This window comes from Cervus elaphus, chromosome 19 (genome assembly GCF_910594005.1).
Source record: "Cervus elaphus chromosome 19, mCerEla1.1, whole genome shotgun sequence".
Taxonomy (NCBI): domain Eukaryota; kingdom Metazoa; phylum Chordata; class Mammalia; order Artiodactyla; family Cervidae; genus Cervus; species Cervus elaphus.
Window position 1 is genome coordinate 22,940,625 of NC_057833.1, and position 26,682 is coordinate 22,967,306.

Genomic DNA, 26,682 nt, shown 5'->3' on the forward strand with positions numbered 1-26,682 from the left:
CATGTACTCTTAATATATGGAGAGCTATAATATGAACTGTAGTATGAAATGCTGCTCTTCAATTAACATACAGTGAGTAAGATATATTTTCATTTTCATACTAAATTGTAATGAATGATGCTGATAGAAAATCTGGAAATTATATAAGTGAAAAATAAAGAAATTAGAATATTTTCATTATAAATTTTTGTAAGAAAGTGATGTAGAATGAAAATTAAAGATTCCCCCCTCATTCAGATACTCACCACTACTCTTAAATCTCACTTTCTACTCATAAGTAGTTAAATATTAAGGGTCTCATTTCAGATTTTTACTTGTTTACATATATGTGTATACGTAAACAGATAATCACATATGTATGTGTAGTAGATATTAATGCTAGATTCTTTGGGGACATTTCAGACAGTTGCACAATTGTATGCTATATAGCTCTTAATAAGACAAAGTCCAAATGAGGAGACCTAGAAATGAGCTTTTTGGCAGTGTTCATGAGATGGTGCTAATTGGGCAGCAGAAAGAAGCCCAGCCAAGCAGGTCAAAACACAGGTAGGCACAACATAAGGATCAGAAATAAGTGATATTTGGTCAGGAAGGAAGCGTCTAGTTAGCAAGTGATATGTGTTGGAGCAGGCACCAGTAGAGGTAGAAAGGTGGATAGTTACCATTAACAGGCCCAGCTGATGGCAGTGAGACCTAGCTTCTAGGTTGTGTTCTGATAGTTATCCTTTATCAAGACAGTAATGAAGGAACAAATGAGGAACTCTGAAACTGGAACATAAGATTTGAAAAGGTTTTCTTTTAGATGATAAAAATAAGTGTAACCAGTTGCTTGAGTAGGATTAGAAAAGATTGAGTCAACCAAGGTTGACTTAATTTGGTCTCAGCTGAGCTTCTAAACTCATCAGATAAGAAAATGAACAACAGCAACAACAAAAGAACAACAACAAAAGAGAACAAAGCAAGCCTCTCACTCTTAAGTTTATAACAAATATAACATGAATTGTATTAGAAGAAAAAAATGCTGTGGATAGGATAACAGAATTTGTTGAGAGAAACACATAGTGCTGTCTTACCAAATATTTTGTACAGTTTTTATCATGATACTGTGAAGAATTATTTTCAGAAATCTCAGCATATTTAGTTATTCATTATTTAATTGAAGATATTTCATTATAGTGGTAGGCTGAATAGTGAGGTACATGGAGAGAAGAAAATAACATCAAGAAAGACATCTGAAGACACAATTTGACTCAACAGATCATGGGCACATTTTTAATCTATCAACATTTAACTGTTTTATTTATTTTCCCCATATATTTATATTCCACTTATGTCCACTCTTGAATTTGAGACTTAACTTTAAATAAGGCAGAATTTTGATTACTCCTTATGAACCTAAAGAAAAACTTAAGGAATCTCATTAAATTATATAGTTGAAAATTAGATTTCATATAATCAAGTTGACTGCACAAGTTTTCGAATAGACTGTTTTTCCATGTTGTAATTTCCAAGTTGTAATTTTTCTTGTGAATTGCCAATGTATGTCTTTCTTTGTTCACTTTATTCAGGTTTTGATATTTTTGCTTTTCTGTCTACATCTACATAATGGATAGGGAATATAATGTCATACCTTTTTTTTTAAAGGCTTTTAAAGAAGCAGTTTTTTCATCGGGCACTAAAAGTAATGAAAATGAAGTATGAGAAAGACATAAAAAAAGAAAAAGAGAAAGGAAAAGCTGAAAGTGGAAAAGAAGAAGATAAAAAGAGCAAGAAAGAAAATCTAAAGGATGAAAAGACAAAAAAGGAAAAAGAAAAAAAAAAAGATGGTGAAAAGGAAGAATCCAAAAAGGTGATTTCAACTAGAATTAAGTAAAAATAAAAAATTTATTACATGCACATTATCACTACTGGCATATCAAGACCTTTAAAATCTTACGCAGCAGCCACTTAAACCATATTAGGGTTTTTATAAATACCGTGATTGAGAATTTTGATTTCTGTGTCTCATATAGTAAAATTTTTGAGTATATGAATGTCATATTCCTTTTTGCTTGTTTGTAAACACTTTTTCTTCTATTCAACTTGTTTTTTAATAGGAGGAAACTCCTGGAACTCCCAAAAAGAAGGAAACCAAGAAAAAATTCAAGCTTGAGCCCCATGATGATCAAGTTTTTCTGGATGGAAATGAGGTGAGAGTATCTACTTTATAAGTAGAAATCCAATTTTCCATAGGAGTTTTTAGAATTATCTTTGATGCCTTCACTAAGAAAAGAAGTAATTTAGATAAATTTAACCGTGTAGATATAAAATCTACCCTTTTTAAAAATGAATTTCTCTGAATTTAAATTTATAAAAAATTTATTAAATCAGTCAGAAGTATATTCAGTTGTCTATGATAGGTAGAAAACATGAAATAACAGTGACTTAAGATGGATACTTACTTCTCTCTCATTAATGAAACCTGATGGTAAGCAGATACAGCAGCTCCATGGTGGATCTGAAGTTTTCTGCCTGTGTGAGGCAATTAGTAAGGATTATCTCATGGTCCAAAATGACTGCCAGCCTTATGTATGCATCCAAAGGAGGGAAGGAAAGTGAGAGACATGCTTCTTTTTTAAGGATACTATCCAGAAAACTGGCAGTTTCATTTCTGCATGGATTCCATTGGCCAGAACTACTCACATGCTCATGCCTTCCTGCAGTAAAGTCTTAGAAACATGATTTTTATACTGGGTGATCCTTTGCCCAGTAAAATATAGGGCTTCTGTTACAATCAAAAGGAAAAGAAGCAGAATGGTTAATGAGAAACACATACTCGTTTCTACCTCTCACAATCAGACACATTACTATAAGGGTCTAAAATTTTCAACATTACTTGATGCTTTACTCAAAATCATTTTAATGTATTTAATAGAATGTTTTGTGTGGTGGTAGTCTTCCATGAAGACTACTTAATTTAGTCGTTTAACCATTACAAAACGTTTAGTTATATACTAGCCATTGAGTTGTGAATTTCTTGCTATGCTTAATACAAAGGTAGTATAAATTTTAAAAGTAGTGGTTCTTAGAGCTGTGAGCTTGAAATTCTGGTAAGGCTTTTCAGAAAACATGTACACTAGGCTCATTCCAGACATACTTGCATGAGGATCTCTAGGATGGAATCTAGAGTGTGTATGTGTGTGTGTGTTGTATTACATTTCCCTGGGTGATTCTGATGTGAAGCCCTGTTTAAGAACCAATGTAATAGAAGACCACAGGTCTTTCTTCATGTGAAAGCTCAAATGCCTTCAGGTAAACATCAGGTTAACTCTATGCCAAGTCATTTTTACAGGTGCTGGGAATAGCATGATGAAAACATAAAATTCTCTTCTTGAAAACTTTTCTTTTAGTCTAGCAAGCATACAAACCAGACATACTTCATTTTGTTGTGCTTCAGAGATAAAGTGTTTTGGGAGGGGGTTTTGTTTTGGTGTGTGTTTGTTTGTTTCACAAGTTGAAGATTTACAGCAGCCCTACATTGCAGTCTATCGATGGAGTCTATCGACTTCATCTTCGTAACAACATTTGCTCACTTTGTATGGGTCACATTTTGGTGTTTCTCACAATATTTCAAATCCTCTTCCAGCAAAAAAAAATACGACTCACTGAAGGCTCTGATGAAGGTTAGCATTTTTTAGCAATAAAGTATTTTTTACTTAGGGTATGTACATTGCTTTCTAAGACATGATGCTATTGTACACTTAATATTGACTATAGTATAACATAAATGTAACTTACATATGCACTGGGAAAACCAAAAAATAAAAAATTGTATTATTGCAGTATTATTGGAGCTAATCTTGCAATATCTGAAGTATGCCTGTACTGTAGTATGACATGGATAGTATTATGATGGGAGAATACCAATCAGGGATGGTTAATCTAGTCAAAAGAGGTTTAAGAATGGTCTGGAGATCCTGGACACTTGAGCTGAGCCATGAAGGATGACTGGCAGATTGCCAGGTGCACTGCAAAGGAGTTAGAGGCCTATTAAACAAAGGAAGCAGCCTGAGCAAAACCTTAGGTGCTTGCATGCCCAAAAAGGCTAAGGTTTTATTCTGTACAAAGAAGTATGCTTTCAAACTTTTTAAAAATTTTTGTCTATTTTTTAGTTGAAGGATAATTGCTTTACAGAATTTTGTTGTTTTCTGTCAAACCTCAACATGAATCAGTCATCGGTATACATATATCCCCTCCCTTTTGAACCTCCCCCATCTCCCTCCCCATCCCACCCCTCTAGGTTGATGCAGAGCCCCTGTTTGAGCTTCCCATAACAGCAAATTCCCGTTAGCTATCTATTTTACATATGGTGATGTAAGTTCCCATGTTACTCTCCCCGTACGTCTCACCCTCTTTTCCCCTCTCCTCATGTCGATAAGTCTGTTCTCTAGTTCTCTTTCTCTATTGCTGCCCTGCAAATAAATTCTTCGGTACCATCTTTCTAGATTCCGTATATATGCATTAGTATACAATATTTATCTTTCTCTTTCTGACTGACTTTCACTCTGTATAATAGGCTCTAGGTTCATCCACTTTATTAGAACAGACTCAAATGCATTCCTTTTTATGGCTGAGTAATACTCCATTGTGTGTATGTACCACAACTTCTTTATCCACTCATCTGTCGATGGACATCTAGGTTGCTTCCATGTTGTAGCTATTGTAAATAGTGCTGCAACAAATATAGGGGTACATATGTCTTTCTCAGTTTTGGTTTCCTCAGGGTATATGCCTAGGAATGGGATTGCTGGGTCATATGGTGGTTTTATTCCTAGTATTTTAAGGAATCTCCATACTGTCTTCCATAGTGGCTGTACCAATTTACATTCCCACCAACAGTGCACAAGGGTTCCCTTTTCGTCACACCCTCTCCAGCATCTATTTTTTGTAGACTTTTTGATTATGGCTATTCTGACTGGTGTGAAGTGATCCCTCACTGTAGTTTTGATTTGCTTTTCCCTAATAATGAGCAATATTGAGCATGTGTTAGCCATCTGTTTGTCTTCTTTGGAGAAATGTCTGTTTAGCTCTTTTTCCCACTTTTTGATTAGGTTGTTTGTTTTTCTGGTATTGAGTTGTATAAGTTGCTTGTATGTTTTGGAGATTAATCCTTTGTCAGTTGTTTCATTTGCTATTATTTTCTCCCATTCTGAGGGTTGTCTTTTCACCTTGCTTATAGTTTCCTTTGCTGTGCAAAAGCTTTTAAGTTTAATCAGGTCCCACTTGTTTACTTTTGTTTTTATTTCCATTATTCTAGGAGGTGGGTCATAGAAGATCTTGCTTTGATTTGTGTCATCGAGTGTTCTGCCTGTGTTTTCCTCTTAAGAGTTTTATGTTTCTGGTCTTACATTTAGGTCTTTAATCCATTTCAAGTTTATCTTTGTGTATGGTGTTAGGAAGTGTTCTAATTTCATTCTTTTACATGTAGCTGTCCAGTTTTCCCAGCACCACTTATTGAAGGGGCTGTCTTTGCCCCATTGTGTATCCTTGCCACCTTTGTCAAAAATAAGGTACCCACAGGTGCATGGGTTTATTTCTGGGCTTTCTATCTTGTTCCATTGGTCTATATTTCTGTTTTTGTGCCAGTACCATACTGTCTTGATGACTGTAGCTTTGTAGTATAATCTGAAGTCAGGAAGCTTGATTCTTCCAGCTCCATTCTTCTTTGTCAAGACTGCTTTGGCTATTCGAAAATTACTAGAGCTAATCAGTGAATTTAGCAAAGTTGCAGGATACAAAATCAATACACAGAAATCACTTGCGTTCCTATATGCTAACAATGAAAAATCAGAAAGAGAAATTAAGGAATCAATCCCATTCACCATTGCAACAAAAGGAAGAAAATATCCAAGAATAAACCTACCTAAGGGAAACAAGAGACCTATATACAGAAAATTATAAGACACTGATGAAAGAAATAAAAGATGACATAAATATATGAAGAGATATTCCATGTACCTGGGTAGGAAGAATCAATATTGTGTGACTCTACTCCCAGATGCAGTCTACAGATTCAGTGCTATCCTTATCAAGTTACCAATGGCATTTTTTACAGAACTAGAAGAAAAAATTCCACAATTCTTATGGAAACACAAAAGACCCTGAATAGCCAAAGCAGTCTTGAGAAAGAATGGAGCTGGAGGAATCACACTTTTAAAGATGGGAAATGTCTTTTAAAATTTGTTTCTTTAGAGTGCTAAGTGGCAGAAGTGACATCTGTAGATCTGATTTCCAGGATAAATATGCAGAGTTAAAAAAGAGGATTGTTGGAACCAGATCAAAAAGACAGTAGCAAAGAGCTTTGGTCAAAATAGAACCAGGAAATGGAAGAGTACTGTTATTTATAAAAACCAAGAGAATAAAACTAAGAGTTTTATGGTTGATGAACAGAATTTAATTATTCTAAATGAAATTTCTGTTGTATAAAGTAAGCTTTAAAGCAGTGGTTCCCAGCTTTGGGGCTGCAGATCCTCTGTAATAATGACATTGCAGAGAGTCATAGAATCTTTTATGTTCACTGAGCATAATCTTTAATAATGGTCCTTTGTGTCTCATCAGTTGGAGAGAACAGGGTGGAATTGAGAGCTGATGGATCTGTCATAGGGCCTGACTGCAATCTGTCTTAACTGTGCTCTTTGATTGAGTCTACTCTGCTCATGCCTATATACATCATTACCATAGGGACAGAAGGCTGTACAATTTAAGTTGAATAAGTAATGGTTAAGTAATGGTTTGCACCCAGGAGTAACTTGTTAAAAACATGCAAGTACATGGAAGTGTACTTAACTGCATTACCTAACTTATAGTTTTAAAAATAATTTTCTAACTGAATATATACCCAAGAAACCACTGCTACTAAAGAAAAAGTCTTTGAAATTTGTTTAATTTTTAAGTAGTTCTTATGTGTTAATAGGTGGGAACTAACTGTTGATCTGATGTGATCTTAGAACTTTAAGCACTGGAGTTTCTTGATTCTTCTAGGTATTTGTGTGGATCTATGACCCAGTTCACTTTAAAACATTTGTCATGGGATTAATTCTTGGTAAGTACACTCTCTAAAATTTAGAAAGGAAAGTAAACAATACAGAAGTCAGAAAGAAAATGTTTAACATAAAATAGCTATTTTTTAAAAGTACATTTTAAATAAAGCCAGAATATAAATGATAAACTGAGGAAAATATTTGCACTACCTTAAAGCAAAGATCTTTAAGAAATTAACAGCCTGCTAGAAAAATGGTAAAGGTAGCTCACAGATAAAGAAACACAGTGACCAATAATTGTAATACTTTATCACCCTCATGTTAAATACAAATTAAAACAATAGCAGTTATCAAGAGGACTATAAAGTGGAATAGTACCTATTATTAGTGAAGGTCCAACACTTAAGAAAAACCACTACTATGCTCCAGTAGCTGTTGGTATGTTCATTGTTTTATTTTTTATGGAGGGAAGTTTGATTATATCTTTCAAATTTTAAGTGTATACACACTGACCCAAGTGTTCTGTTTCTAGGAATTTATCCCATGGCTGTTCATAGTAATACAGTTGCATAAAGTGTCTGTTCAGAAATATGCATTGACATTTAATTCTAATCCGAATCCTTCAGACTGTAGTTAGAAGGATAATTAGCAAATATCTTTTAAGTTTTAAATGCCTTACTTTGTGACCTAATAGTTAAACTTCAAGGAATTTATCCTGTACCTTAATCAGTTGCACACATGGGCATTGGTAATTGTTGCACTCTTGTCAATAATAGGATAAAGCTAGAAACAATTCAAGTCTCTCAATAGGAGGATGGTGAATAAATTACAGTACAAATACATGCCAGAATATCATGCAGCTTTGAAAGAATTAGATAGGGTGTACTTGCAGAAAGATATCTAGAATATATTAAATGAAAATTGTGAAAGAGAATATTGTAAGCTCGTTTTTGGGGAAAAAAATCTGTGTGACTAGTTTTAATTGTATACAGGCAGTTTCTGGGCATACAAATAAGAAACAATAGTAGTTAACCTCTGGGGAGTGGACCAAGAATTGGGTAAAGACTTCACATTATACTTTTTTGTTTATTTTTAATTGTTTTTTACTTTATTGTTTTATTTATTACCATAGGTGTGTGTTATTCCTATGAATTTGGTTGGGGGTAGGGGTAGAGAATGATTTAACAAGTAGAAAAAAATAGATAGCAGTTGAACAAATGTGATCAATATGTTATCATAGGATCCCATTCAAAATAATAAATCCAACCCTTAGCTTGTAAATTAAATAGCTAGAATTTGAATCCTGGTTTCTCTTGCTCTAAACACCTAAATACCAGTCATTCTTTTGGTTATTCCATGTGGTCCTACTGTACTTAGGGGGAAAAAACTGGAGATGCTTGTATACGGTTTCCCTATCACCAAACATTATCTGTATCAGAATCATCTGGTGAGCTTTTCATTCAGTAGATGTCAGTGTTTCACCCCAGAACCAATCTCCAGGGAGGGATCTTTGGAGTCATTTTTGGTTAGTTTCGTTGGTTGATTATTTCTTTAAGCATCCCTTTTTGGTAGACAGATATCTTATAGTTAAAAATGAAGTTGAAAACAGCAGCAGTTGATCATTTAAGGAGCTAACAATTTCACGTTTTTAGACAGCACTTTTCTAATTATATATAATTTATACTAGAGAAATCTTGACCTAATATGAGAATAGTAGTTAAAATGTTAGGTTGAACTATGCATGATTGATAACTGAGCATTTTATATGTTTCAGTAAGTTTATGTTTTATTCTCCCCCTAGGGGTATGTATATTCACTGTCTTGGCAACTGAGCCATTTAACATTTTAATCTAAGGCTTCTATGTGTAACTTTGCGTTTCTTATTGCAGTGATTGCAGTGATAGCAGCCACCCTCTTCCCTCTTTGGCCGGCAGAAATGAGAGTAGGCGTTTATTACCTCAGTGTGGGTGCAGGCTGTTTTGTAGCCAGCATTCTTCTCCTTGCTGTTGGTAAGTATTGTTACTAGCAAGGCTGACCTCAGCAAGAGGTAGCTGTGGAGCAGTTTGGACTGTAATCTGGAGCTTCAGTAAAACTAAATAGCAAAATTAATGTAGGTGAATTAAGAAGTATATGGTCATATCCTAAAATTGACTCAGGCTTCAAGCAGTATATGTGTTTAATTAGATTTACCCTGTTGTGACAAAAGGCTTTAATATGTCTTAATCTGCAAGTGGGCTTCCCTGGTGCCAATGCAGGAGACGCAGGTTCTATTCCTGGGTTGGGAAGATCCCCAGGAGAAGAAAATGGCAACCCACTCCAGGAAATCCCTGGAAATCCCTGCCTGGAAAATCCCATGGACAACCTGGCAGGCTATATAGTCCATGGGCTTGCAAAAGAGTCAGACACGACTTAGCAACTAAACAAGAGTCTGCAAATAGATATGCTTAAAATTTAGCTGCCATAAGGACTTTAATATTTTTACAGTGATTGGTCATTTAATAAACATAATACTTTCAGTAAACATTTTTTTTTACTTAAGACAAGTGAAACATATTAAACATTTACATTTTATATAATAAATGGTTATAAACAATTGATTTTCCATTTTTAGGAAAAATCAGTTTGTACCATGGACCAAAATAAGTTCTTGATGCACTAACAAGTTTTAAAATCCTTTTTGAAAATCAATAAGAAAATACAAATAAAAAAAAAAGAAAATACAAATAATGTTATTTTACCTTTCTGAATGATTAGGGGCTTTCATAGCTAAAAATAAAGCATTATAAAAATAATCCAATTAAATTCAAAAGAGGAAATTAAAAACAAATGATTAATAAATATATGAAAATTGCTTATCACTAGGTGTCAAATAATTAAGATAATGAAGTCTTTTTGGCTTATATAATTAGGAAGATTTTTTTTTTTTTTTTAATTTTTTTATTAGTTGGAGGCTAATTACTTCACAACATTTCAGTGGGTTTTGTCATACATTGATATGAATCAGCCATAGATTTACACTTATTCCCCATCCCGATCCCCCCTCCCATCTCCCTCTCCACCCGATTCCTCTGGGTCTTCCCAGTGCACCAGGCCCGAGCACTTGTCTCATGCATCCCACCTGGGCTGGTGATCTGTTTCACCATAGATAGTATACATGCTGTTCTTTTGAAACATCCCACCCTCACATTCTCCCACAGAGTTCAAAAGTCTGTTCTGTATTTCTGTGTCTCTTTTTCTGTTTTGCATATAGGGTTATCATTACCATCTTTCTAAATTCCATATATATGTGTTAGTATGCTGTAATGTTCTTTATCTTTCTGACTTACTTCACTCTGTATAAGGGGCTCCAGTTTCATCCATCTCATTAGGACTGGTTCAAATGAATTCTTTTTGACGGCTGAGTAATATTCCATGGTGTATATGTACCACAGCTTCCTTATCCATTCATCTGCTGATGGGCATCTAGGTTGCTTCCATGTCCTGGCTATTATAAACAGTGCTGCGATGAACATTGGGGTGTACGTGTCTCTTTCAGATCTGGTTTCCTCAGTGTGTATGCCCAGAAGTGGTATTGCTGGGTCATATGGCAGTTCTATTTCCAGTTTTTTAAGGAATCTCCACACTGTTTTCCATAGTGGCTGTACTAGTTTGCATTCCCACCAACAGTGTAAGAGGGTTCCCTTTTCTCCACACCCTCTCCAGCATTTATTGCTTGTAGACTTTTGGATAGCAGCCATCCTGACTGGCGTGTAATGGTACCTCATTGTGGTTTTGATTTGCATTTCTCTAATAATGAGTGATGTTGAGCACTTTTTCATGTGTTTGTTAGCCATCTGTATGTCTTCTTTGGAGAAATGTCTGTTTAGTTCTCTGGCCCATTTTTTGATTGGGTCATTTATTTTTCTGGAATTGAGCTGCAGGAGTTGCTTGTATATTTTTGAGATTAATCCTTTGTCTGTTGCTTCATTTGCTATTATATTCTCCCAGTCTGACGGCTGTCTTTTCACCTTACTTATAGTTTCCTTTGTAGTGCAAAAGCTTTTAAGTTTCATTAGATCCCATTTGTTTAGTTTTGCTTTTATTTCCAATATTCTGGGAGGTGGGTCATAGAGGATCTTGCTGTGATTTATGTCGGAGAGTGTTTTGCCTATGTTCTCCTCTAGGAGTTTTATAGTTTCTGGTCTTACATTTAGATCTTTAATCCATTTTGAGTTTATTTTTGTGTATGGTGTTAGAAAGTGTTCTAGTTTCATTCTTTTACAAGTGGTTGACCAGTTTTCCCAGCACCACTTGTTAAAGAGGTTGTCTTTTTTCCATTGTATATCCTTGCCTCCTTTGTCAAAGATAAGGTGTCCATAGGTTCGTGGATTTATCTCTGGGCTTTCTGTTCTGTTCCATTGGTCTATATTTCTGTCTTTGTGCCAGTACCACACTTTCTTGATGACTGTGGCTTTGTAGTAGAGTCTGAAGTCAGGCAGGTTGATTCCTCCAGTTCCATTCTTCTTTCTCAAGATTACTTTGGCTATTCGAGGTTTTTTGTATTTCCATACAAATTGTGAAATTATTTGTTCTAGTTCTGTGAAAAATACTGTTGGTAGCTTGATAGGGATTGCGTTGAATCTATAGATTGCTTTGGGTAGAATAGCCATTTTGACAATATTGATTCTTCCAATCCATGAACACGGTATGTTTCTCCATCTGTTTGTGTCCTCTTTGATTTCTTTCATCAGTGTTTTATAGTTTTCTATGTATAGGTCCTTTGTTTCTTTAGGTAGATATACTCCTAAGTATTTTATTCTTTTTGTTGCAATGGTGAATGGTATTGTTTCCTTAATTTCTCTTTCTGTTTTCTCATTGTTAGTATATAGGAATGCAAGGGATTTCTGTGTGTTAATTTTATATCCTGCAACTTTACTATATTCATTGATTAGTTCTAGTAATTTTCTGGTAGAGTCTTTAGGGTTTTCTATGTAGAGGATCATGTCATCTGCAAACAGTGAGAGTTTCACTTCTTCTTTTCCTATCTGGATTCCTTTTACTTCTTTTTCTGCTCTGATTGCTGTGGCCAAAACTTCCAACACTATGTTGAACAGTAGTGGTGAGAGTGGGCACCCTTGTCTTGTTCCTGATTTCAGGGGAAATGCTTTCAATTTTTCACCATTGAGGGTGATGCTTGCTGTGGGTTTGTCATATATAGCTTTTATTATGTTGAGGTATGTTCCTTCTATTCCTGCTTTCTGGAGAGTTTTAATCATAAATGAGTGTTGAATTTTGTCAAAGGCTTTCTCTGCATCTATTGAGATAATCATATGGTTTTTATCTTTCAATTTGTTAATGTGGTGTATTACATTGATTGATTTGCGGATATTGAAGAATCCTTGCATTCCTGGGATAAAGCCCACTTGGTCGTGGTGTATGATTTTTTTAATATGTTGTTGGATTCTGTTTGCTAGAATTTTGTTAAGGATTTTTGCATCTATGTTCATCAGTGATATTGGCCTGTAGTTTTCTTTTTTTGTGGCATCTTTGTCTGGTTTTGGAATTAGGGTGATGGTGGCCTCATAGAATGAGTTTGGAAGTTTACCTTCTTCTGCAATTTTTTTTGAAATGGAAATACTCAGTGCCAAGAAGGATTTGACTAAAAGGAAATACACCTAAATATATACCTAAATATAAATAAATGGTGGTGGTAGTTATGAGTGATTTTAGGATTCTTATTTACACTTGTCTGTATTTTTCACAATGGCCATGTTATTTAATATGAGGAAAAAAACAAGTATTATTTTGCTTAAAATTCTAGTCTTTGAAGATTTTTTTCCTATTTAGGGTGAACTGGTCTGATTTAGTTTTTCATTTGCGAAATAGCAATGTTTTTCTGCTTTTTTAAGCTGTTTAGTGATTTTTTTTTTTCCTATCATATATAATTCTTTGAATCATTGAGAGCTTATGTTGCTATATAATAACTAAGTTCTGGTTATTTTCCTCAATGATAAATCAGCTTTTCTACCAGAACATATAGGAGTACTTATTTATAAAAAATTTTTAAACGACCAGAATACTGATTTAATATCTGTTTTTAGAGGACAGAATTTGACCAAGATTGTCTGAATGAGATGTGTGTTACTCTGAGATTCTATGATATGTAATGTAGTAGATTATTATGTTTATAAAGCATTACTGCTGTAGCCGTAACCAATAGCCTTAAGCAATTTCCCTCCACCCTGGACATCAAGGGGTCCTGATTTGGTGCTACCATCCATGGACCCAGGGATTCATCAAGTATTTTCATTCAGTTCATCATGTTTATTGGCATCCATTTATGGGGGGAATTTCTGACTCTGTGTGAAACCTTATGAATACATCCACCTTTCAGTTTTTCCTTCCTCTAGCCTATTCACCTTAAAAATAGCCCCTGAAGCTTCTGCATGTAACAGCACATTTGCAGGCCAAAAAATAATTGTCTAAGAGCGTGAAGCAGGTAACTAGTGGTAATGTACTACCTGCACCAAGAATGAGAAGCCATAAAATTTTATCTGCCATTAGATACACTAGTCAAGTTGATGTCTTCTGATTCCCAGAACCCTGAAAATTTAGAAGGTTTTTTAAATTTTTCAGCAAAGGTTAATTTCCACTGAATAGAGTTAACCCACTTGCTTATCTTTCATTTAAACTGATATTCACAATAATTTATGGTTATTATCTTGTTTTGCTCTTTAAAGTATTGTTTCTTTAGTAATTCTTTTTATAATTTTTCATTTTAAATATACTGGGAGTTTAAGTAGCAGTGTATGTTAAACAGCCTTGTCAATCAAATCAGAAAATAAATCCTACATTTTTGTTACTTCTCTTAGAAAATGTTGTTTCCCTTAGACAATTCCAAATATACTATTAAATGGTTTGATCTGTATCCTACTTATAAATTGGAGATTTTATTATATTATCTCATGAAGTATTATTTATTGGTCAAATTAAATTTGGTGTTGCTTTGAACATGTATATTTAGTATTGCCTTTTAAAATAAGACCTTTGGCAATTTTCTGAATATGTCACTTTTAGTACAGAAATGATTCAGTTCAGTCAGTTTAATCACTCAGTCGTGTCCAATATCTTTGCGACCCCATGGACTGCAGCACGCCAGGCCATAGAAATGGTATGACAATACATATCACAGTAGTTTTTCCTCATGATTCTTCTCTTTTTGCCCCTAATAATATACTGCCATATAGAGAAAAACTATTGAAAAAAAAAGAATTCTGCTACACCCAAAGGGATGCGATTTTATTTGCCACTTTAATGTTGCTTTTTCTTGGATTTCAGGCAAGATTTCATATTATGAACTGTTGTATAACCCTTCAAAATCTATTGTAACATCATAATTCTATTTGGAGAAAAAAATATGCAGCCTCCCTAAGAGATGTTCATTACTTCTTTTTATCAGTGGGGTTTATTCACTGATTTATTTCATAATTTCAAGCATTTTTGCCTTTTCTGTTTGTACGCACAAAAGATACTGGTGTGTATACAGTCTTTCAGAATATTTATGTTCTTTTGTGAAAACAGAAATTACTGCTTTATAAAAGTCAAGGCAGCTATAACTATTTTACCTGTCTGAATCTAAATAATGGAAGAAACATAGATGAGCTTTTCTCAGACTTTATTAGAAAACAATGATAGGATTATCTGTAAAGAAAACGAAAACTAAAATGAAACCCAAGAAACCTGTCATAATTAATTAGCTCATAACATTCACATAATCATGACCTTTAAAAAAGTAAAATCCAGACAAATCACTCAGCTCTATATATTTGATAAATTAAAAGAAAGCTATATGAAATACTGGGGTTTATGATAGTTCAATACTATAAACTTTAAAATTCTTAGTTACTTCCATTATCTAACCATTGTTGATCCCATGGACTGTAGCCTGCCAGGCTACTCTGTCCATGGAATTCTCCAGGCAAGAATACTGGAGTGAGTAGCAATTCCCTTCTCCAGGAAATCTTCCCGACCCAGGGATCAAACCATGTCTCCTGCATTGCAGGCAGATTATTTACCATTTGAGCCACCAGGGAAGCCCATAGTTATCATAGTGCTCTAAAAGAGTAACTTCAAACCTATTTGTTAAGCCAATCTGGATTTCATTTGCATTGTATGTTACTTAATATTGGGAAAATGTTGTCCTTAAATAAAAAGAAATTGTGCTTAGGAAAATGTTCTCTTATTGTTCAAAAGTATTTTTACTTAGAAGACTTATCCTTTAGGCAGGGTTAGCACGTGCGTTGAACTCATGATACATTTAGGGACCCATGGAAATAATTTCATTTTCATTTCTTCTAAAATCAAAAGTAACAATATATACACTTCTCTATAATAGTGAACCTGTGCAGGGTTATATTTGTGTTTATACCAGAATGGCTGTAAAAAGCATAATTTTTTATATTTTTTAATGGAGGAATTGTCTTACAAAGGCAAAAGTATCGAGGGAAGTCGTAATGCAGCCCTGCTTTCTCCTTTCTAAGGCTTCTTAAGATCTCATTCATCTCTTGCTTGCATTTATTTCCTTTTTTCTTCTACCATGATTTCACGCATACTTCAGGGTCCAACTGGCAGCTGTGCTTATTGAACTGTAACATAGCAAAGTACATAAATTATAAGTATATCCAAGAAACAGTGCCCAGATTAAAAAAACATAAAAGCACTTTTTTGAATGGCATTGTGGCGTTGTGCCCTCAGGTTCAGAGCAGAATGCTGTGTGCCTGGAATACTCTTGATAGCTGCTAAACTAAGATTTAACTGTTTATATTTAAGGTGCATGTAATATGCAAATAGGAAGACTGAATGTTTTCCCTCTTTTTCATTAACAAATATTCCCTGCTGTCTGAGTCAATGCTTGAATTATTCAATTAGAGAAATTTTTCTCCCACAGCTCGTTGCATTCTGTTTCTCATCATTTGGCTCATAACTGGAGGAAGGCACCACTTTTGGTTCTTGCCAAATCTGACTGCTGACGTGGGCTTCATTGACTCCTTCAGACCTCTGTACACACATGAATACAAAGGACCAAAAGCAGACTTAAAGAAAGATGAGAAATCTGAAACCAAAAAGCAACAGAAGTCCGACAGTGAGGAAAAGTCAGACAGTGAGAAAAAGGAAGATGAGGAGGGGAAAGTAGGACCAGGAAATCATGGAACAGAAGGCTCAGGTGGAGAACGGCATTCAGACACAGACAGTGACAGGAGGGAAGATGACCGATCCCAACACAGTAGTGGAAATGGGAATGATTTCGAAATGATCACAAAAGAGGAACTGGAACAGCAAACAGATGGGGATTGTGAAGAGGAGGAGGAAGAAGACAATGATGGAGAAACAACTAAATCTTCACATGAAAAATCATAATCTGACTAATTTGGGGACTAAATATGTGCAAGAGGTTGGATTTTCTATGTTGGCTGATCATCATAATGTACACATGACATTTGTAGCATTCTTTAAATCCATATACTGAAATGGATTTGACATCTAAGCAGTTATATTCAGTCCTTCATTTCATATAATACTATTGTTGGTACAGTCTAAAGCCATTTATAAATTTTATCTATTTGATAATTTTACAGTAAATAGGTCTCATTTATTTTGACAATTATCAAAGATGCACTTTCCACAATGACATTTAGATTAATGGCATTTTTGATAGTTGTATGGCTTTTTACTGTTAGGCTAATCAGAATAACTAAAAGGGATAAAAATAAACACCAGTATTTCAGATTAAGCATAGTTTTGTAGCCATTTCAGAGTTTCTTTGAGATGAAATGCTTAAACTTATTGTTCTTATTAGTTTAGCTTTTGTTGATTATTAAATTATACCAGAAAACTTCTAAGATTCTAATTTAGCAGGGTTCAAAAACATTTTGTGGAAACAAGCCAACTAGTAATAATGCAGCAACACTTTTAGTTTAGCTACAAATTCTCCTTTTCCAACTTAGGAAATCCAAACTGATTTGTACGCCTGATTCAGAGTAAGATGGTCATCTCCAACAGAGGGAGCAAGCAGAACTGGCTGGAAGGTGATGGTTCCTCCCATTTCCTTGTCGTAAAGTAAAATGTATTCTGTACATAATTTACAAATAAACATTTTATTTTAATTGTTACTTATTATTTAGACATTTTCTCAACACTTAAATTTGTACAATTAAGACCATTTAAGGGTATGTTTTTAGAGAGATGGAAGTTTCAGTAACCCACAGAGCATCTGTGATCTTTCTACAGCAGCTTCAGTTTTGTGCCAACATTCCATGTATTTGAATATGAGTTGAAACGATCTTTATTAAATAAGAGCAGACTTAAAGTAGCTGTTTGTACGCCTTAATGTTCATTTTGATTTATCTTAAGTCTCTACATTCAGAAATGGGGTACTATATTATCAGACCAGGAGAACTGCTATGAAAGATAATTTACTGTTCTAAAATATCAATTTAAAATAAAGAGCATAAAAGAAAACATAAGAGTACTATTGGACTCTAATTGCTTTCAACTAGTTTTGCAGTCTGATTTCATGTCTTGCAAACCTTAGTTGCAAATCTTTAGGAATATCGTGTGTTTACTTATGAGCATAATCATTCCTTGAAGTTATACTCTTACAAAATGATAGTGAATATTGAATTATTTTCCTTCAGTCACAGAGCATTTTGTAGTTGAAATAGGTGGTGTGTATAGTTCTTCATTTTTCTTTAGGCTGTTGCCCATCTAAGTGTTAGACTAAAGATTTAAATTTTTCTAAGTGTGAAAAACTACACTTTCTGTATGCTAACACATTTTGTTAAACATGGCTTGTTTGCTTCTTTATAGTATTCCTTGTAAGTGGACAGAAATGTGGCTATTTGATGTTAATGCAGCTCTCTGAAGGCTGCAATCAGTTTAAGTTTCCTCCTAGCAAATATTCATTGATTTAAGTGCCTGGGTGTTTTTCCCTCACATTTCAGAGCTCTCCTACTTTATTTCCACAATAAGGGATGCATAATTATAACTTCTGAGCTTCTTAATCATCAGTAGCATTAATACCTATTTTGGGATATGATAATGGTACCAAAAGTGTCTTTCAGAAATAAAAATGATTTAACCTTTACTGTTGTAACAATGCCCAGGCACTCAACATTCATCCATAAGCTCTTTATAATGTATGTACTATGTCTCATCTTTAAGGCATTTGAAGCCTGGCAAGAAAGTCAGCTTCTTATTGATATGTATGGATTCTTAGAGAATGTTAGTCCAAATTTTTTGAATATTTGAAGGTCCCTGGGGGAAAATGTCATTCTTACTGTGGCTAGGAAGCAAGTTAGAAATTTCAGCTCTTTTACTATTCAAAGTTATTTACTTTAAACAAAAAATCAAAAGACTGCCACTGTTACATTTCTCAAGAATAATAGATGGCTGTCTTTGTTGACTAACATCAAATATTCTTATGCCAGAGCGTGGGAAATTGGTTACATTAGTCAATGGAATGGTGATTGTTTATTTAAAAAAGACTTCAGATTTGCTATGCTACTGTAAATAGAAGCATAACGCCTTTGGATAATGTAGGATTTATTGTGTAGTGGGTATAAATTGGCCTAACTAATACGCAGGATTGAATTAACCAACTGAGTCCAGATAATAATGCATTTGTGATTGTAAAGTCAATATATTAAGTAGATTGTTTTTGCTTTTCCCTCCCACTGATTTCTTTAATTTTCAAGCTATATGGCCTTCTAGACAACTTTAATTGAAATAATTTGGATTTAGCTTAATACTATCAAAAAGTAATAAATTTTAATATATCATATTAAAATTATGTGCAGGTTTTAATGTTTTCCCCCTTCCTGGTTTTGCGTTTTGAGTGCCACTTAGTTGCTAATATAGAAAAATCTTCGGTGTCTTTTGTAAATTGAATTTTCTTTTTTGAATCTTTATTAGGAACTAGAAAACAGCACATATCATCATCATTCATGGTAATTAGGTTCTGTAAAATCACCGTGTTGCATGCTTGCTAAGTCGCTTCAGTCATGTCCAATTCTTTGCGACCCTGTGGACCGTGAGTACTAGAGTGGGTTGCCGTGTCCTTCTCTAGGGTATCTTTCTGACGCAGGGATCAAACCCACATCTCTTAAATCTCCTGCATTGGCGGGCAGGTTCTTTACCACTAGCGCCACCTGGGAAGCCCATAAAGGTACATACAAAATTAGCAACTACGGAACTGTTGCTCCTAGGGGGAATATTGGGGTTATTCTGTGAGTCCCTGGCCACATGTTTACCAACGAATCAACACATGAACTTGTTTCAGGTGTCTTTCTGCTTTGTTAACTAACGTTGAATTCATGGGTCAACAGCACCATAGCTTCATGCCCAAGCCAAGTTTATCTAATACATGGACTTCCTCCATAAGGTCTATCACTGCCATCTAGTACTTAGACACCTCACAGCATTTCAGCACTTCACTTGGGGGCTATTTTAGGGGCCATTTTAAACAGTAAAACCACCAATTAAAAAAACCAAAACACAAAAATGCAAGAAACAGTGTGCTAAATAGAGCAGAGGATGCTTGTTTGAAATATATGAACTGAATCAAGAACAGAGCATGTCATCTTGTCACCCTCAACTGGGAGCATATGCATTGGACAAGGTCAAACTTTTCACCACTCCATGCATGACTCTGAAAGCACCGCGAAAGTTTTAAACCACAGGCAAATTTACAAATAAGAATCCACAAATAAGGAGGATGAACTGTACTGAACTGTATTATAAAACTGTGACATATCTGTCTGATCTACAGAGTAGAATTTATTGCTGATCCATGCTCCAGTATTTCCATAACATCTTAAGTATCCGTTCTGACTGAAAGTAAATACGTAGTTCCTAATTGCAGTTTCCTTTTACTCTATGTTTCAGTAATATTTCAGTTCTTCGTCCATTCATTCAGTAATACCGAACAGTTAACTTGCTGGAATTTTAGTGGTAGCAGTGGGTTTTTTTTTTTGTTTTTTTTTTTTAATTTTTGCCCTCTTAGACCATCAAATAGTTTGAAAATCATTGTGGTAGAAATTTGCCAAGTGTGCTGGATATCTCTACCTCTTTCAGTTCCACTCTGCTCTCTGTCCCCAAAAGGCTGATGAGTGGGCCACAACAGTGGGCCTCTTCACCTCCTGGCTTCTGGGTAGGTTTGGCTAAGGAGCGTCGTGGCTGGAGATCTGAAGATGGTCAGAGATGGTCTCGGCTCTCCCACAATGAGCTACCTCAATACTCAAAGGTAACTGCTTCCTCTAAACTTTGCTTATTTGTTTAGATTTGCCACTGCTTGTTCTCTTCCCTTCTGGCCAAGGGGTGATGCTAGATCTGCTACTAGCCAGGAGTTGTTGAAGCTATTGTGTTTCCTCTTGTGAAGTCCCCTACACCCCACATCTTTGTTAGTATCTCCTCAAAGTATCATCATTTAAGAACTATCTGCTTCCTGTTGGGAACCAAGACCAGTAAACCAAAGAGAAGTTCCTAGAGAACAATTCTGAGGAGTTCACCTCTGATGGGTCCTTATCAACAAACATTGTTAGAAAGTATCTCACAACCTTACAGAGCATGCCCTAACAGTTTGGATAACTGAAATCCTATTCTAGTGGATACCTATGCAGATAACCACACAAAGAAATGAATTTGTCTTTAGCAAGCTCTTGAGCCAGTGTCTGTGGCATTTAGTTAATGTGTTTTTTAGCCAGACATCCTGGAATGTGAAGTCAAGTAGGCCTTAGGAAGCATCAGTACAAACAAAGCTAGTGGAGGTGATGGAATTCCAGTTGAGCTATTTCAAATCCTAAAAGATGATGCTGTGAAAGTGCCACACTCAATATGTCAGCAAATTTGGGAAACTCAGCAGTGGCCACAGGACTGGAAAAGGTCAGTTTTCATTCCAATCCCAAAGAAAGGCAATGCCAAAGAATGCTCAAACTACTGCACAATTGGACTCATCTCACAGGTGAGCGAAGTAATGCTCAAAATTCTCCAAGCCAGGCTTCAAACGTGAACTGTGAACTTCAGATGTTCAAGCTGGTTTCAGAAAAGGCAGAGGAACCAGAGATCAAATTGCCGACATCCACTGGATCATCGAAAAAGCAAGAGAGTTCCAAAAAACCATCTATTTCTGCTTTATTGACTATGCCAAAGCCTTTGACTGTGTGGATCACAATAAACTGTTGAAAATTCTGAAACAGATGGGAATACCAGACCACCTGACCTACCTCTTGAGAAACCTGTATGCAGGTCAGGAAGCAACAATTAGAACTGGACATGGAACAACAGACTGGTTCCAAATAGGAAAAGGAGTACGTCACAGCCATGTGTTGTCACCCTGCTTATTTAACTTATATGCGGAGTACATCATGAGAAGCGCTGGGCTGGATGAAGCACAAGCTGGAATCAAGATTGCTGGGAGAAATATCAATAACCTCAGATATGCAGATGACACCACCCTTATGGCAGAAAGTGAAGAAGAACTAAAGAGCCTCTTGATGAAAGTGAAAGAGGAGAGTGAAAAAGTTGGCTTAAAGCTCAACATTCAGAAGACTAAGTTCATGGCATCAGGTCCCATCACTTCATGGCAAGTAGATGAGGAAACAGTAGAAACAGTGGCTGACTTTATTTTTCTGGGCTCCAAAATCACTGTAGATGGTGATTGCAGCCATGAAATGAAAAGATGTTTACTCCTGGTCGTAACAGGTAAGTTATGACAAACCTAGACAGCATATTAAAAAGCAGAGACATTACCTTGTCAACAAAGGTCTGTCTAGTCAAGGCTATGGTTTTTCCAGTGGTCATGTATGAATGTGAGAGTTGGACTATAAGGAAGGCTCAGCGCCGAAAAATTGGTGCTTTTGAACTATGGTGTTGGAGAAGACTCTTGAGAGTCCCTTGGACTGCAAGGAGATCCAACCAATCCATCCTAAAAGAGATCAGTCCTGGGTGTTCATTGGAAGGACTGATGCTGAAGCTGAAACTCCAGTACTTCTGGCCACCTGATGTGAAGAGCTGAGTCATTGGAAAAGACCCTGATGCTGGGAAAGATTGAGGGCAAGAGAAGAAGGGGACGACAGAGGATGAGATGGTTAGATGGCATCACCGACTCAATGGACATGAGTTTGGGTAAACTCCGGGAGTTAATGATGGACAGGGAGGCCTGGCGTGCTGTGGTTCATGGGGTCGCAGAGTCAGATATGACTGAGCGACTGAACTGAACTAAACTGAAAAGGCTCATAATCTCTTATCTCAGCCCCACCTTAGAGGTTTTCTGGAGTCAGATCATCATACTTTGGTCTCATCTTGTTTCCAGTGAATGCTAGATCACTTCAACATTTTTGTGCCGTGGATCCTGTCTCAGAATGTTGTTTTTAAGTGCAGAAGTAAAATGCATAGCATTACAGACAAAACCAGTTATGTTGAGGTGTAAGTTATCAAAATGTGTGATAGAGTAATGTATGTGTTCATTTAATAATCAGGTCTAGTAGAGAGCTTAATATCTGCTATGACATTGAGGCAGCAAGAACAATATACTGAGATCTCTGCAACTACAATGTGATATGAAAGGACCTGAATCCTATTAACGACAAAGTCACATTACTGCCTAAAATGTCTCTGGATTATATGCATCTATAATCAAAAGGAATACTTTCAGTTATAGCCTAGTGCAAAAAAAATTTTTTTTCCTAACCAAGTTCACATATCTTCCAAATTCTGACAAATCCCCTTAGAGTTCTGTGGACTCCAGGTTAAAAACCCTTTACCTAGATAATCAGATAACACCAATATCAAGTAGAACTATAACATTATATTCAAAGGTCAGTGATACTTAATTTAGCATAGTTTAGTAGTTAATGTAATTCACAGCTCACATCTACTTCAGTAACACATACTTAGCAAGTTCCAAGTTGGGACAGCCTGTAGGACCAGCCAGCTGGCATGCTGCTGCCATGATAATATCTGTGCACTGCTTCACCTGTAGCAAGATTGTTGGCAACAAGTGGGAGGCCTGCCTGGGGCTGCTGCATCCAGGATACCCTGGATGCTGGCCCAGAAGCACTGCTGCAGCGCTGGCCCAATTGGATCTAACCAAGACGCTGCTCAACTTTGCGACCCTGGAGGAATGATGGTTTGCTTAGAATCTCTTCCTTTGGGGACCACTCCTCCTTCTGTAGCCTCCTCATTCCATTCTAGGGTGACTGACCCCATGGAAGAGCACATGACCCAATGCAGACCAAGTCCTCTCTTCATCGTCTATAATAGAGTTCTAAAGACGAAGTGTACCTGGAGATGCCAATGACTGTGTTTGCTTCAGGTGGACTGCGCCTGCCTAGAAATAAAACCAACATGAAAGCAGCAGAACCAAGGAAGAAAAGACATAATGCCATCATGGAACTCCTAGATCTAGCCTTGTCTAAAGCTCACCCTGGATTTTTCATGAGCAAGCAAATTTCTCATTTTTGCTTAAGCTATTTTGTGAGGCTTCTGTCACTTGGAACTGAAACATGACTGACTGATGCAGGATAGTAAGTATGAACAGTGATACTGAAGTACCTTTGGAGGGAATTGATTCAAAGGAAAGTGTCACAGTCACATTTGCATCTTGGGCTATACTAACCACATGGAAATGGACTGATGACAAGCAAGTCTAGATAGAAGATGTGGCTATTGGAGTGACCATATGAACATTTCTTAATAGTTCTTAAATTTACATGTTCTAACCACAACTTCCCTCTTGCTTTAAAATAATTAGAAATTATTGTCTTAGTACAGAAAAGTCAGAAAATACATAAAAGCAAAAAGAAAACCCCCAAATCTACCCTCCAGAAACAACTATTGTTAAAACATACATTTATATTTCCAAACTGTTAAGAGTATAGCTGTGTTCACTGAGGTGGGAAAATGTATTAAATGAATTCAAGAACCTTGCACTTAAAATATGCAAAAATTGCTGATCTGGAAAAAGAACTTGTGTGAAACTACAGACTTAATATTTTTTCCAGGGGAAAAATTAACCAGCTTATGATTTTAAATTGTATTTCTGTTTACCAACTTCAAGTTTCAAAATGTGTACTTAATGTTAACTTGAGACTTAGTATATATCAAATGCATGTTACAAAGATTTCACATTACAGTGTGTTTGATGATTGACACAAGAGGGGATTGGAAGAGGAAGATTTAGTGATTAATATAACCAAATTTTCACCTCTTACAATTATAGCACTTTGTACTGCAAAGAAAAAGTTTTACTAACAAATTAATCTGAAACTGAGGAAAATAGCAATGAGTATGTAGAAACTTGTCTGCATTTGTATAGTCTATACAATATCTGTCTGACTTCACAACTGGAAAGAGTGATTAGATGCTACACAAGACAGAGCCCTTTTCCATCCCTGCTCTCTAGTTGCATATACTCTACAAGGTTTACAAGACTGAAACTCTAATTCTTAATAACTTTATTCTCACTGTTTAATAAAAGAAATCTCAGGGTTCTCCACTTCTCAGATTCCTATGCATTTGCTTCTGCCTTACCTTCCAGCCTGCCCCCAGCTTAATCTCTTTGCAAAAGTCAGATTGCAAATTTTATTTCTTAAAAATGGCATATGCAAAGACTTCGAAGATGTCTAGTGATTCCCTTAGTCGCCAACCAAAGTGACTTATTAAATAGTGTTGGAGGGGAGCACGGAGTGGTAAAGCTAGTGGAGAGGATGGAATTTTAAATTTAAATTAAAAATCCTAATTTAAAATCCTAAAAGGTTAAAGTGCTGCACTCAATATGTCAGCAAATTTGGAAAACCCAGCAGTAGCCACAGAACTGGAAAAAAGCCAGTCCTTACACCAGTTCCCAAGAAGGGCAGTACTAAAGAATGTTCAAACCACCGGACAGTTGCACTCATCTTCCATGCTGATAAGGTTATGCTCAAAATCTTTCAATCTAGGCTTCAGTAGTACATGAACTGAGACCTTCCAGATGTTCAAGCTGGATTTAGAAAAGGCAGAGGAACCAGAGATCAGCTTGCCAACATTCGCTGGATCACAGAGAAAGCAAGGGAATTCCAGAAAAACATCTACTTCTGTTTCAGTGGCTACACTAAAGCCTTTGACAGTGTGGATCATAAACTCTGGAAAACTCTCAAACAGATGGGAATACCAGACAATGTTACCTCTCTCCTGAGAAACCTGTGTGTGGGTCAAGAAGCAATAGTTAACACAACAGACTGATTCAGTATTGAGAAAGGAGTATGGCAAGGCTGTTTATTGTCACCCTGTTTAATTAACTTACATGCAGAGCACATCATACGAAATGCTGGGCTGGATGAGTTACAAGCTGGAATCAAGATTGCCAGGAGAAATATCAGCTACCTCAGATATGCAGATGATACCACTCTAACGGCAAAAAGCGAAGAGGAACTAAAGAACCTCTTGATGAGGGTGAAGACAAAGTGAAAAAGCTGGCTTAAAACTCAGTATTAAAAAACTAAGATCATGGCATCCAGTTCCATCCCTTCATGGCAAATTGAAGGGGAAAGGTGGAAGCAGTGGCAGATTTCCTCTTCTTGGGCTCTAAAATCACTTCAGATGGTGACTGCAGCCATGAAATTAGGAGACAATTGATTCTTGGCAGGAAAGCTATGACAAACCTAGACAGTGTGTTGAAAAGCAAAGACATCACTTTGCCAACAAAGATCCATATAGTCAAGGCTATGTCTTTCCAGTAGTCATGTATGGATGTGAGAGCTGGACAATAAAGAAGGCAGAGCACCGAAGAACTGATGCTTTCAAACTGATGCTGGAGAAGACTCTTGAGAGTCTCTTGGAAAGCAAGGAGATTGAACTAGTCAATCTTAAATCAACCCTCAATACTCATTGGAATCAGTGATGCTGAAGCTAAAGCTCCAGTACTTTGGCCATCTGATGTGAACAGCCAACTCATTGGAAAAGACCCTGATGCTGGAAAAGATTGAAGGCAGGAAGAGAAGGGGATGACAGAGGATGAGATGGTTAGATGGTATCACTGACTTGATGAGTGAGTTTGAGCAAGCTCTGGGAGTTGGTGATGGACAGGGAAGCCTGGCATACTGCAGTCCATGGGGTCTCAAAGAGTCGGACATGACTGAGCAACTGAACTGAAGCGTGAACTTTCAGCCCCATTGCCTACTCACATTCTTTTTCTTTCTTTCCCTGACCTTGTTGCTTGGCTTGTGAAATCTTAGTTCCTCAACCAGGGATTGAACCCAGGCCACAGCAGTATGCACTGAGTCCTAACCACTGGACCACCAGGGAATTTTCCCAACTCACATTCTTTATTCCAGACTATACACAGGGGTGTGGTGACCAGTAGGGACAGAAGGAATGCCATTTACACTTCCAGTATAGACCATAGAATGCTTTTCCACAAAGCAATTACAGTTTTCTGCAGCACTCAGGAGGTCAGGCAACTGTCGAACCTTGAAACTGGGAGAACTGATCCAGCTTCCTTCTTTTGCTTTGTTCAGTCAACACTTACTGAGCCCCTACAATGTACCAAACAAGGGAAATACAACACGAGGAACCTGTAGTCCCAGCCTCCAAGCAGCTCACAGTCCAGGTTAAGGAGCAAGCCACCAGCCTCTGCCCATACAAGAGCAAA

General features: G+C 36.3%; 1 protein-coding gene across 1 annotated transcript in view; it reads left to right on the plus strand.

Moving 5' to 3' along the window:
* SEC62 (SEC62 homolog, preprotein translocation factor) overlaps nt 1-18,843 on the plus strand; it is a 32,382-nt gene extending 13,539 nt beyond the window's left edge. Inside the window, exons 4-8 of the mRNA XM_043874242.1 lie at nt 1,645-1,849; nt 2,097-2,189; nt 7,021-7,081; nt 8,909-9,028; nt 15,946-18,843. Coding sequence (XP_043730177.1) covers nt 1,645-1,849; nt 2,097-2,189; nt 7,021-7,081; nt 8,909-9,028; nt 15,946-16,415 — 949 coding nt within the window. The 3' untranslated portion in view covers nt 16,416-18,843. The remainder of the gene's footprint in view (nt 1-1,644; nt 1,850-2,096; nt 2,190-7,020; nt 7,082-8,908; nt 9,029-15,945) is intronic.
* Nucleotides 18,844-26,682: the final 7,839 nt, after the last annotated feature.